The sequence below is a fragment of the Tachypleus tridentatus genome, chromosome 11 (assembly GCF_004210375.1).
Source record: "Tachypleus tridentatus isolate NWPU-2018 chromosome 11, ASM421037v1, whole genome shotgun sequence".
In the NCBI taxonomy this organism is placed as follows: domain Eukaryota; kingdom Metazoa; phylum Arthropoda; class Merostomata; order Xiphosura; family Limulidae; genus Tachypleus; species Tachypleus tridentatus.
In genome coordinates, this window is record NC_134835.1 from 74,094,766 (window position 1) to 74,109,676 (window position 14,911).

The 14,911-nt window shown below is 32.0% G+C and overlaps 1 protein-coding gene across 24 annotated transcripts in view; it reads left to right on the forward strand.

Annotated features, from left to right (window-relative positions):
* Positions 1-14,911, forward strand: part of LOC143232471 (AKT-interacting protein-like) — a 65,666-nt gene that overhangs the window by 38,205 nt on the left and 12,550 nt on the right. For 10 of the 24 annotated variants that reach the window (XM_076467983.1, XM_076467975.1, XM_076467979.1 and 7 more), the window contains 2 exons: positions 3,241-3,406; positions 5,055-5,856. In XM_076467983.1, the coding sequence (XP_076324098.1) occupies positions 3,241-3,406; positions 5,055-5,147 (259 nt within the window). In that variant the 3' untranslated portion in view covers positions 5,148-5,856. Of the gene's footprint in view, positions 1-1,246; positions 3,108-3,240; positions 5,857-14,911 lie in introns of those variants that run through there. The other 14 variants (XR_013017543.1, XR_013017544.1, XR_013017545.1 and 11 more) reach the window with 4 other exon arrangements.

Consider the following 14,911-nt stretch of genomic DNA (forward strand, 5'->3'; position numbering starts at 1 on the left):
CAATTGTATGCCCATCCTTACTGGCTTGCATTGTATTAATTTCTGAATGTAAAACTCTGAAAGTTTCATGGTTTAAAGAGAAATAACACTACAAAATAAAATGAGAAGTTATAAAAAGTTAACAAGCCTACAGCTCTTAAGATTAATAATTGTTATAGACCAGAATCAACTAAGTAATTCTCTTTTAAAATAAATATAGTATTTTTGATTATATTACTTAAATTTTAACTTTTGATATGGTTTATTATGATACAGTTAATAGTGAAATAAAGAAAATAAGAGAGAGAGAGAATTTGAATGAAACCCGTTTGTTTGTTTGGGAAGTTCTAGATATTATGTGAAAGAAATATTATTAATATTAATAGTAATTTTATTTTTACCATGAAAATCACCTATTACATGGAATATCTCAGTAAAAGTTTTGTAAATGTTGACTCTTTGTGTATATAAAAGACTGGTAATGTTCACTAAGAAATTTATGAAATTTCATGAAGGTAACCTGGTACATTCACTTATAAGACTTACAGTTTCGTAGTTACATGGTGTTTATAAGTTCAGTCAAAAGGAACAGTCTGTATACAGAGAGTTAAACCTTGAGCCATGTATTTTGAATAATGTTATGTGATTAAAACCACTTAAATCTAGCCACATCACAATTGTTTCTATGGTATGAACATTCTCTATTTCAACAACACATATCTAATACTTCTAGTAAGCTTTGTTCTAAGACTGGCATTCTACTTTGTTCTAGCTTTTCCTCTATCAGACCTTGTTTTTTTTTTTTCCTGTATATTTTTTATTTATTATTATAAAAGTAACTAAAATGTAAGTGTTGATAAATTAAAATAAATAGTAATAATAATAATAATTGTTTATGAGGTATGCTCTTGAATAGTTCTGTGTTATGTAATTCAGTACTGTGAAGTGGGATACACATTCCCCATGTGAGTTGCAATTTATATGCCATAAGTATTAGTCAGACAGGTTTGAAGGGCAATAGAATAATTTAATTTTGTGTGTATATTAGTTTGTTATAACTTAGAAAACAAGCTGAAATATAAATAAACAAAAATGCTTCACTAATTGAAAAGATCCCAAAGTACAAGCTATAATGTGGGATTATAAGATGTACCCTAGTTTTTAGAGGTGACTGTAGAAGTTGGGCCCACATTGTGGTGGGGATACACTGTATATTAGTCTTAACCTCCATTCTCCAGTCTTGCATAAGAAATAAGAGTAGCAATAGATATAGAAATTATGAGAACGAGATGTGGGTGCTCAAGCCCACAATGCCTCACATCTTTATCACCATTCACTACCTGCAGACAAAATGTGGAAAGGTGACTGCTCTCCCAAGTAAAGAAGTAATGCAAGAAAAGGAAAATAAGGTACTACCATTTGGGATAAGTTGAAAACTTGCCTCTTGAAGTTAGCAATCCAGCTTCCAGTATGATAGAAAGGCACTAATTGACAACACAGTAAACAAACTATACCAGCATGTGTGTGTGTGTGTGTGTGTGTGTATATATATATTTAAGCTGCTTAGTTAGGATAAACATTTCTTATTTTGTTTTCTAATTTGCAATCATTTCAGAGAGAAAATTGGAGAAATTTAGAATTATTTTCTAATTTTATAATGGTTACAAGGTTGGTCAAATAAACTGACATCATAATGTCTCATAGAGTTAAATATCATCCCCCAAAAGTAATATAAAATTTTGTCTTTTATATAAAAGTGTTTTCATACTCCTTGAGTGATGCACATATTTTGGAGACAAACAAGTGAGTTGTTACAATAATTTGTCCATTAACAACTTATTATAACAATAGTTGGACCAAAACAAATAATAAAGGAAATCATATTGTCACTTTTATCTAATGATACCTTAAAAAAAGAAGATATATTGTTTATTAGAAAAGCCTTTCATTTTTACCCTCTTGTATATTGTTCAACTTTAGTACTTACTAAGGATAAACAACGTGAAATAAAGCACAGGGATAAGTCAGCTTTTTGTCAGTTGTGTTAGCTCCTGTGTTTATCATCTGGACATTAATTGTTTTGGTTGTCTGAGATCTATGGTCAACATCAGGAAACTTAAACTTATATACTGTTGAAAACTATTGGTTATTTTAGCCTAGAAAATAAAATTTCTATGTCTCGAAAAAAAATATTTGAGACACATTTACAGTGTTGGTTGTGTATTTCATGAATTTTGTGAGTTACACTTGTTATGGTCTACTGTACTCAAACATTTATTTTCTATATAACTGATATGTTCTAACAGTTTTATGTAATTTGTATTTGGAGCCTTAATCACATTTTCTCATACTAAACAATCATTTATAGTAAGGGTAGTTAAAGCATACATTCAAACTGTACCCCTGTAAATGTGCTGCTCCTGCAGCTTATTTTTACTTGAGGTGTTTTGGAACTTGAATGTAGATTGCCACAGTTTCTTTACATTTTAAAGATCTGATATCGATATTCCACACCACAATTGTTGTTTATTAATGAATATACATTTTCTATAGGTTATATTTATTTACTATGATATGACTTCAAACATGTTTAAATCAGTTTCATTTTTCAGCATTGAAATCTTTGCATTAATTAGAATTAACCTGTAAGTAAAGGAAAGTTTGTTAACGAATAGGTTTCAAAATTGAATAACCATAATAGTACAGTTTGTTTATTATTACTTCTTCTTACAAAAAAAAAGTAATTTTTATCAAAATCTATTTGAAACCGAATGAATTTAATTGTTTTTTTTATGAATAATTACTCCACTATGAATTTCCAGAGTTTTAAGTTTAAAGTTAGCTTTTATCTTAATAGTAATGATCTTACACAGGTGTAAGTTAAATGTGTATTTAATTTATAAATTAATAGTTAAGAATATGTGAGTTTCACTACTAGGTAGTTGTCTATTCATATAAAATAAAACTAGTTTGACAAAATGTAATATTTTAATAACTTTGCGATAACTGGAGTTGAAGATAAGCAGCAACTAAAGATTGCTAAATGGAAGATGGGTTATGCATTCCTCAAATCGTAAACTTCTTCCAGATTTTGATTAATACAAATAGTAATTATTTTAATACCCTTTGTAAGTAGTATTGATTTTTCCATTATTTCTGAACTTGTTATTTTGCAGTACTGTTGGGTACTTCTTTCAATTTTATGTAACAAAATTAGTTTAAGACTTATCAATAATCATAAGAAAATATTTTTCACTGTAGATATGAAAGAGACCTAGAATTGTTCAAGGTCAAAGTGGCTGAAAGTATTAACTTTTGTCATGAAAAGCTGTATGATACCTCAACTCAATATCCACGTGCTCTCTGCTTCAGTCTGTGGGAACTGACTATACATGATAATGTTAGGAAGAAATTATTATCTGGAAATGTATGTTACTTTTTGTATTTTACTGAACTTATTCCTCTCAGTTGTTGCTCAACTTACTCATGCTAGGATAAGAGTTTTGATGTATGATTTAATTATTGTTGTTATAAATGAAAATGCAAAAATATGTGGAAAAACAACAACAACAAAAAATTCTTATGTACCTCAAAGTTCATATTTATACATTTATAAATTTTAAAAGTATAAATCAAGTAAATAATTATTTTTCTTCTAATATGCTCCTACAAATGAGGCCCAGCATGGCCAGGTGATTGGGGCATGTGACTTAAAATCTGAGGGTCATAGGTTTGACTTCCTGTCCCACCAAACATTCTTGCCTTTTCAGCCATAAGTGCATTATTATGTGAAAATAGAAACAGTTAGAAAATATTTTAGAAATAGTTTTGAAATGTAGTTTGAGTGGTGTTTACTACCTTAATTACTTTACAAATAACTCATGTTTTATCACAGTTTATAAACACTAATTTGTACTCTACATCTTAGGAAGTACAATAAGTTATTTTTCTAAATGAATAAATTATCAGGTTTTACAAGTCTGGTTTGCAAAATAAATGGACTAAAAGATGTGGGCTAGATCTAAATTCAGTTTTGGTCATTTTGACACATTGTGTAACCATCAAAATATATAACTCTGAATAAACTAGGTATACCTTTACAATTTTGAAAGCATTAATTAAATGTTACAAGTATTTTGCACACCAAAAATCTGATTTTATAATGAGATATTTTCACTGAAGAGTTATTTATGAATTTCCAAATATTTCTGGGTGAATCTGAGTGCAACATTCCAACCAACCTTAAAGAATAAGACAAAATTATATACATATATATGAAAACAAGAAAGTTAGTACTTGTATCTTTAGTTGGGCATTTTGTTGCTAACAGGTGAAGCACTTTAAACCATTTTTGTTTTAAGTGAGACAATGTTTATCCACAAAAATGTGTACTTATTTCAAATATGCATGTTTTTTTTATAATACAAATAGTTATCATTTACTATAGTAGGAGGTCTTATAATTACTGTAACTTTATCTTTCTAATGAAACTGTAAATAGGTTAAAAAAAAAAAGACATTTATCTGAATTATCTAATTGTGAAATAACCAACATAAAGTTCCTTGTAAAGGGAATTCTTCTTTTTCTGTTGGTTAGAAATAATCCAACAACAATTTCAAAAGGAATTATTGACTTTTTTTTAAATAATAATGTGAGAGGGGATGTGTCATGTAGGTTGGACATTTTCTATGTAAGAAAAGCAAGAAGACTGGAGGTTTACATTCTGACTTGTCAGTATCTATAATATGTTTTTGTAATTTAGCCTTGTTCACCTATGATATATTTAGTGTGTGTGTGTGTGTGTGTAGGAAAAACACTTCATTAAAAAATCTGGTTTCTTTTCTATTCAAAGCACTTTATATATAAAAGTTTACAACATATCATGAAGATACAATTACTAAATTAAAAGTTATGTATACTTTATTGGTTACAAGGTCAGTCAAAGTGACCAAGCACATGTAGTGTGGTAACATGTATTGATATTAAAGTAGTTTAATTAACAATTTTGTACACAAGTTACCTATCTTATCTAAGAGTTATACAGAAATATTAAGATACGACTTTTTGTGTTTTAGAAAGAAGATAATGATACTAAAGTCTCCACACCTTCAGGCTTATCCTGGATACAAAAAGGAACTTTAAAGATATTCTCAAAAACAGCATCTTAAATACCCAAATATGATTAACGTTCCTTTTGAATAATAGCATTTTATGATATTTGATTGAAATATCTTTTTACCACATAAACAAGCATTGACATGATTTTATTTAATTTTTAAGACATAGTTTGTTTGCTATGTTTACCCTTCACAACACATTTAGATTCTGAAGGTAGTGATTATAAAGTTCAGTTTGAAATATATATATTTATGTATTTCATAGTAATGGATAACAAATAAAAATTAAATTGGTTATACTGTTCAGATTGATTTTTGTTAAACAATAAAACCTCTAATTTATAAAAATAAACGTGAATTCCATGTTTGTTTGTTTTTCATTCTCATGTAGTTGTCAATAACAGTGTATGAAATAAAGCATAGGGGCAAGTCAGCCTTCTGCTAGTTATGTTAGCCCCTGTGTATATTGCCTGAACACTAATTACTTTTGTTATCTAAAATCTATGATCAACATCACGAAACTTAACTTGTGTACTGTTGCAAATTATCAGTTATTTTAGCCTAAAAAATATAATTTCTACATTTTGAAAAAAAATACATAAGACATATTTGCAGTGTTGGTAGTGTATTTTGTGAAATTTGAGTAAATGTTATTATAGTCAACTGTACTCAAACATTTACTTGCTGTGTAACTGATTTGTGCTAACAGTTTTGTGATTTGTATTCTATAACAGTGAAATAAAATACTGTGTAATTTTAAGATGCTGATTTTTCAACGTAATCAAAACTTAACACTCAGTAATACTGAAATTGTAATGCATATAAATATTTGTAAAATTATAAATATTTTTTGTTTACACCACGAAATTATTGTAAAAAACATTTTAAGAAATGTAACAATTTTATGAGCTTTTGTGCTTAGTTTTCCTAATGTTACTTACAAGGTTCTCGCATACAAAAAAACACAAACTTCATATAACAACAGCTATAAACCAAGTCTCAACTACAACTATAGTCAAGATAAGATTGAAATAAAGGCACAAAACTGTACTCAAAATACTACTGGTTTCAGCATAAATAAATGATTCAAAAGGATACATGAATAACTACTGGTAGCTCCTCACTACTAAGTGACTATGTAAACTGTATGAGATATAGTTTAAGATACACTCACCAAGACCTGTGTTGATTTAAAAAAAAAAAGATAAACCACAAAGGGACCATGAAACTCCGAGTTATAAACTTATGTAGAAATGAAAAGGAAATTCTTCGTCTGAATGTGAAAAGTATTTATTTAAATTAAGGCAGTTATTGTTTTAGTTTAATGTTTTCTGTACCTTGGTATAATCACCGATGTGTAACTTGTGTTTATGTGATATTTTGAAAAGCTCTCTTGTTTTAAAGAGTGAAATGGTTACTAAAAAGTTAATATTATGTTTTTATTGGCTAGCAAATGGAAGTGAAATAGAGAACAACAAAAGCCTCAAAGAAGTTTGACAAATGTTTTCTGATTCACACGTGTTTTATAATCTAGTCTTCATATAAAGTCTTCTAATCATAAGGAAAAGAAGTGAATTAATATTCCTATTCGTACAGATGTTATATGCAATATAAATATGTTCAGATATATGTTACTGAAACAGACCTGTTTTAGGGAAAATTAATATTGTCCTTTCTTTAATTTCCATTACTTCAACTTACTCATAATTTTCATGATTTTAGTTGTATATCAAAGCAAAATAAAACGAGTATACATTTTTTACTTTGATAACACTGTGTAACACAACTTTTGTTCCTAGAGAGTTTGTGTGACTTCTTAATTGCTTATGTTGTAAAAGTACAGAAAATGGCCGTTATTCTAGATTGTTTATATTATTGCCTCGACAAGTACGGTTATGATTAAATGTCAAGTGTTCTACTCATAACATACTAAATCGTTACAACAATTGTTCCCACTTCCTGGAAAAGCTTTTCCGAAAAAAGCAAAGCTGTTTAATACACTAAAAACCATGGAAGTTATGAAGAAGTGTCTTATTATAATAATGTTCTTTAACAAAAATAAACATTTTTTAACTTTTAGAGAAACAATAAAAGAAAACCATTACTTCTACAAAGATCTTTATTATCAGCTCCTTCCTCATCAGTAATTTTATCTCCAGGACAAGCTACACAGGCGTCAGCAGCATAAGATGTCATATAAGTCCCTCCTGGGCACGGTAGGCAGTAAGTTTGTAATCCATTGTCATAATGACCAGGAGGACATGGATCTAAAACCGTTAAAAGTACATAGTTAAGCATTTATTTACTTAGTGTTAATTTTTATAGTCCGTTCAATGAGTTTATTGTCAATAAACAAATTTATTGTATCAAAACTACATTATATTAAAAGTTTTACATCTTTTTGTGTTTAATGGAAACTATTAACGTTATTGTGTGTAATATATACTTACAACACCTGTCAGCATCTCTTCGGTGTCCTCGAGTGCAAGTGAGGTTTTCTTCTGGAACATACACTGGAGAAAACAACAGAAAGTTAAATCATTTTTAGCTCATTTACTGTCACCGATAGGAATATAAAGTTTTACACAGTGCGAGATTCGTGAGAAAAATAAACTCGTTCTTCAAAACGGTTTCTTAACAGCAAACTTTTATTTCTTTATATAATTAGTGACTGAGTCAACTCATTAAACTAATCACGGAAACTTGGAATTTTATGAAAGCACACAGAATTTGTCTCTTTATCAATTATGTTATACCTTGAGGTACGTTTCATTTCTTTTGGTATTTCCCTTACAAAATTTGTATTTGACAAAGTTTAATGCAAAACTGGTTTTACTATTTATTTTAATGTCAGTTATGAAAATACAGGTTATTTTGGGAATATTACGCTGGTAAAATGTGTCAGTATATGATTTGAAGGTGTCTTGCAAACAAGAGTTGGAGGTCAGTGTTGATGACTAGCTGCCTTCCCTCTATTCTTACACTGCTAAATTAGGGACGGCTAGCCATCGCGTAGCTTTGCGCGAAATTCAAAAACAAACAAATATGTGTACCAGAATCCGTTACCAGATAGACTCCTACATAGTACAATAATGTACTTTAATAAGAATTGGATGAAAAACTAATTACTCTGCGAACTAGATAGGTATCTCATACATGTTGAAGCTAGTCCTAAAAATCTCTCCCCAGTTAATTTATATTTTAAATATAAAAATATATAAATAATAATAATAATAAATACATATATATATACACACACACATATATACATGTATTAAACAATAATAAAAATGCCACCAACAAACTTGACATTCTGCTGATAGAATAAGATAATCACTATATGTGAGCCACAATACATGGACATTGTCCTGAAAAGGATCAAAATAATATCCAGTTCTACCATTATAAATACCAATCCGTCAAGAACATAAGTACGGGGAGGAGGAAGAGGTCATAAAAAACCTGACTCTCCAGGGTATGAACTTTACTTACCCAAATACCGACAGAGAGAATCCGTTAAAACAGAATATAATAATTTTGCTAGGACGTGAAGACAACAAGGTAGAACTGGTTTTTATTGAAGACGAAAATTTATTTTCTCATGTGAAAAATACAGTTGTCGAGGATATTCCATTTCTTGAATATTTCAAATTGTAAATTCTATTTTTAGGTGAATTAATAACATTCGAATAATCATTTATCAAAACAGACCAGTGAAAATTCTGAAACCAGATAAAAGTGATGGAATAATAACCTTAACGAATCAGAGAATTAAAGTACTAAGAGATAGGCAGATAGTAGTAATAAGAAATTTTATTAAAGTTGTTAAACCCTAACATATCAAAATGTGATAGTTCATATCTTATTAAAATTACATGATGTAAAACAAAACGTATCGTTTCCTGATAGGTATCGACATTACCGTTCAAGCCATAAAAACTATTTTATTTTTTTAGAATGACGTTTTTAATTTCTGTGAGATGAAAAGAACTATTACTGAAATACTTTTACTGTCTGTAAATTCATAATAAAGAATATTACTTCAACACTTTTGATCCAAAATTGGAATTCTTGAAATTTTTATATTTTTACATTAATTCATATACTTTGCACTTATTGAAGAACATTGAACTTATATTACATACATTTGTCTGTTGAATTTCCCGCAAAGTTTCACGAAGGCTATCTGCGCTAGCTCTCATTAATTTAGCAGCGTAAGACTAGAAGAAAGGCAGCTGGTTATCACCACCCACCGCCAACTCTTTAGCTATTCTTTTACCAACGAATACTGGGGTTATCTGTCACTTTACAACGCCCCAACGACTGAATGGGCGAACATGTTTGTGTGATGGGGGTTCGAAGTCTTTCTTTGGATTATAACGAATTACGGTAATTCTTACCAAATCAGTCTTGTCTTAATAACACCAGCAAAAATAACAGGATTTACCACAAACAACAGTCATCAATGAATCGCTTTAACATAAATGTATCTTTCACTTGTTATTGAATATTAAATGATATTTACGTTACCAAATCGCTCATGAAAAAATGTTAGAAACGAAATATTAAGCAGATTATTATTTAATTCTTCTGGTGTTTGTGGTAGTTAAATGTACACAATATTCTCCAGTCTTAGCGAGAGCAAATTTAACTTTTAAGATAGTTTTGAAGGATTTGTACGAAAAGAAAATAGAGAAAAAACACAAATTATTATTTACAATGTACGAGTGAAGGTTTGAGAACTGCATTTGATATATAAAAGTTTAAGCGTACCAGTAATAAATGAGTTGAAATACCATTCACGAACAGATGCAGTAAAGAACCAGCTTATTTGTTTATAGAGGGTTTTTACTTCATGTAAATATAATGTAAAATGAATGAAAGGGGATGTTGTGACCAGAGTCGTATTTATATTCAATAACGCAAGGTTGCTCCCTATTTCTCTGACGTAGGTTTGTATACTGTTATTTGTTTTTGGTTTGATTTTGAATTTTGCGCAAAGCTACTCGAGGGCTGTCTGCGCTAGCCGTCCGTAATTTTACAGTGTAAGACAAGAGGTAAGGCAGCTTGTCATCACCACTCTGATACCTTACATTTTTAGGTTTATAAAGTTTAAAGAAAACATTGTATTCATGAGGTTGATTTGACGAAGAGCATCATCTTTACTTTTAACATTGTTAGGTACTAAAACAGAATAATCACATTTTGCATAACTCCAATCAACGCATTCAAATGAGCTTAAACAAAAATATCGCAAACATATGGTTACATTAATAATCAATATTGTCAGTTAAACTATAATTCAAATGCCTTCCGAACAGTAAATATGGAGGGAATTCATTTTTAATCAATACACATGGTTGGCGAAATATCAAATTCAAAGGTAACGGCTGAAGTACATTCAAAATCGAGAAGGGTAATTTCGATTTAAATGTTATATCTGTTAAATTAATATGATTTAATAAACGAAAATAAGACCTAAAATAATAAACACAACCTTTTAATTTACCTATGACATTATGCTTGTAATCGCTTTCACCATTTCCACATGTGTAAATTCCTGCGTCTTCAAATTGCACATCAGTCAACAATAATTCGCCGCCATCTTTCCTTTGTATTCTCTCCCTTCTTGTCACTACTTCATTCAGAGGTGTGTACCAATTTATTAGTTTTCTTTCTTTATTATGAACATCTTTTGAACAGATTATTGTAACAGTAGAACCATGTATAATTTCGTGGTCTACTGAAGAACATGAAGCAAGCAGTAAACTAATGTAAATGTACATTAATTCACTTAAAATAGCCATGGATAATTATTCTTGTTTTCACTGTATGCCTTATATTTAACTTTCTTTTCCGTTTCTAAGTGAAGTGTCGCTGTTACTATGCGCATAAAATATTCTTGTTTGAATGACGTCATGAACTGATGCAACATTGTTAAGTGAAAAACTTGATTAACAATAGTAACAATGGTATTGTTTCTTGGTTTTATTAATTTAATGCAAAGCTATACGAGAGGTATCTATGCTAGCCGACCATAATTTAGCAGTGTAAGAGTAGAGGGGAGGCAGCTAGTCATCACCACCCGCCGCCAACTGTTGGGCTATACATTACTTTAACTAAAGAACAGTGGGATTGACGTTTCATTATAACGCTCCCAAGAGCGAAAAGGTGAGCATGTTTGGAAGAATTCGATCCCGTGACCCTCCGATTACAAGTCGAACGTATTAACTATCTGACCACGCCGGACCTGAAAAAAGTATTGTTGTCTCAATCAGTCTAAAGCAGCTTCCTTTGTTGCTTTGATAAAAATCACATGAAGTACATATAGTATCAGGCTAGACATACAAATGGCGTTTTGGGAAATATTTTGTCTCTCATTATTATTGGTATATAGCAGTTGATGCACTTCGTTAACATGAAAAAGTACTTATTGCTGTTAATCACACTTGTGTTTTAATTTTACCAATACTACTTATTGTTAATACGTTTTAGACGTACTCTTTAGACAATGTAATAATAGCTGAATTTCATTACCAAAAGAGCTGTTCTCAACTGTATTCTCGCCGAGGTCAAAGCGCAGACAGCCCACTGTACAGAATTGTACTTAATTCAAAAATCTACACTACAAAATAAAAATAATCGTGAACAATTAATTAATTACCAGAGTTATTCAAGTTTTTAAATACTTATTACAAAAAATCCAAATCTGTTTTAAAAAAAACGTGTAGCTGTTTTAGTTTCTTAATTCTTTTTGTTCGGTCATACGTTATATTGTTACATTTCTAGCATTTATTCTGTAGTTATTACATGTGTGTGGACCTCAACATCAAAACAGAATATATAAAAAAAAATTATCCAAGACTTTAGCATCTCGTTCTTTGAGGGCTAGGCTACTCATACCATCAGCATAATTAAACAATTATATAAAAAAGTACTGTTACATTGGATAAATATATTGTCATATGTTTGTTTTGTTTTCAGTTTTTTGTAAAGTTACACAAGGGCTACCTGCGATAGCCGTCTCTTCTTCATCAATTTTAGAGTGGAGGGAGGGTAGTTAGTCATCACCTCCCAGTGCCAACTTGCTGACGAATAGTGGTATTGCACGCCACTTTATAATTCCACCATCTCTGAAAGGGCTAGCATGTTTGGTGTGACGGAGATTCGAACCCAAACCAACTGCGTGTTCCGACTTTACGCTTGTCTGTCTCTTTATTTGCTGTTAAGGTACTCTTGCACTCAGCATCTTAACATGTCCATTTCTCAGTTAAACTACCAATAAACCGAGAAGAATAGCATCCAAAACTTAAACATAAATCATTTAACAAACTAGTAATACAAGTAATGTAAGCTTTTGTTAATGTATTTTTTGTTACTGTGACATTTCAGTTTTTGAATCGTTCTTTTATATTTCTATAAATGTTTAATTTAATAAATACCATCATGGATACTTCTCTTCGTCTTTGAAATGTGTTCATGGTTCGTAGAGTGACGTCCTCATAACTTATGTATTGTTTTACTTTAATTATCTGTTTGAGAAAAGAAGTATCATTTCGAATGAGAGTTTGGTTGTTGGATATCCAGCTCCTCTAATCGCTACAAACTTCATAGAGCAACAATTTGGCCAAGCTACTACTACTGCCATCAGACTGTCATGTAAAAAAAGTTAAGGTTTTTCCTTTGGAGTCTTCAACAGAATGTACTTCGTGATCACAAGAAACCTACTTTAAGTAACAATGTATTTCAATACGGCTAGTGTGGGTATCAAAAGTGTAGTTGTAATTTATAATCCTAAATTTCAATATTCATTTGATAAAATAACCGATTTTAATTTAAACTTATCAAAACTCCTGTGAATCAGTATTAAGTTTAACAATAAGAAAAGTCTTGTTTGTTTGTTTTTGTTATTTCGCACAAAGCTACTCGAAGGCTATCTGTGCTAGCCGTCCCTAATTTAGCAGTGTAAGACTAGAGGAAAGGCAGCTAGTCATCACCACCCACCGCCAACTCTTGGGCTACTCTTTTACCAACGAATAGTGGGATTGACCGTAACATTATACACCCTCACGGCTGGGAGGGCGAGCATGTTTAGCGCGACGCGGGTACGAACCCGCGACCCTCGGATTACGAGTCGCACGCCTTACGCGCTTGGCCATGCAGGCCAAGAAAAGTCCAATGGCATTAATATTTAGAAGTGCAAATGTTGTTTGGGGTAAAAGATCTGTTTGTAATGATCGCTAGGTCAGGGGTTCCCCCCTGGTGGGTCGCGAAGCCTTGGCAGGAGAGTCGCGTAGCCTTGCTAGAAGTAGCTTGGGATAACATTAATTTTATTTCATCAATTACATTTTCATGCTCTTACATTTTTTTTTGTTTCGGTGCAAAGCAAAACGTGTGCTACGTTAGTTCAATATCATTAGGTGATATTAAGGGTGTATGTATGCGTGCCTGTGAGTGAATGTGTATGTGTCTGCAACTGTATGTGTGTGTGTACTAGTGAGTAGCGAGTATGTGAGTGCACGCGCATGTACGTATGCTTGTGTGTCTGTTTAGCTGTGATTAAGTGTGTGTGTGCTCGCTGTCGACACGTGAATCACATGTCCGTTGCTGATTGGTGGATGACGAATCGCGCGACTCACCACGCTCCCTTCCCTCCCAATACTTACCCGATCATTACTCTACCTGCACCCCCCCACAAGTAGTCAGTGTAAGATCTACAGTTGCCAAAGCGTTCATTATTCAACATTTTTATTTTATTTTAACAAGGAGATAAGTAAGCAGTAGAGGTGAGTTGTGTCCATAGCTAAACGGCGCAGATACTCAGAATGCTACCTCAACATTGGCTTCACCACTGTGCTCGCCAACGACGGCATCAAGAAACCACAGTGTGTTTTGTGCCATGCTGTCCTGAGTGCAGAGTCAATGAAACCATCAAAACTCAAGCGTCATCTCTAGATGAAACATCCAGAACACGCAAAAAAGGGTTTGGATTTCTTCAAACGGCATGAACGGTGTCTTAAAAGTTAAAGAATTGATAGAAATGGGTCGTTTCAGCAGCAGAGTGCAGCCGTAGTGGTAGCTTCGTATGAGATTGCATTCGAAATTGCTAAACAAAAAAAGCCTCACACGATTGGAGAAACACTTCTTGAACCGTGCATGATGAAAGCAGTAAATCTTATTCTTGGAGAAGCCAGTGCAAAGAAGATGCAGCAAGTATCTCTGTCAAATAATACTATACAGAGGCGCATTTCTAAAATGTCTATGGATGTGAAGGAACAGGTTTTGACTGAAATCAAGGCTTCCCCTTTGTTCTCCTTTCAGCTTGACGAGTTGCTTGTCTTCGTGAGATACATTAATTCAGGTGACATCAAAGACGAATTCTTATTCTGCAGTGCACTTGAAACCACAACAAAAGCTGATGATGTCATGGAAAAAGTTTCAACTTTTTTTCAAGACGATCTTCAATGGGAAAACGTGTGTGGGGTTTGTACGGATGGGGCACCGGCTATTCTGGGATCGAAATCAGGATTCCAGTCGAGAGTGGAGAAGCTAGCACCTCAAGCAAAGGGCATCCACTGCATGATTCACCGATATGCTCTCGCCAGTAAGACTCTCCCTGACACTCTGCAGGAAGTGCTTGAATCTGTAATCAAAATTGTAAATTATGTGAAGACTCAAGCACTCAACACTCGCCTATTCAAAGAACTATGCAAAGACATGAATGCTGACCACGAAGTCCCTCTCTTCTACACAGCAGTACGTTGGTTGTCGAAAGGAAACGTTATTAATCGTGTCTTTGAAATGAAAGATGAAAT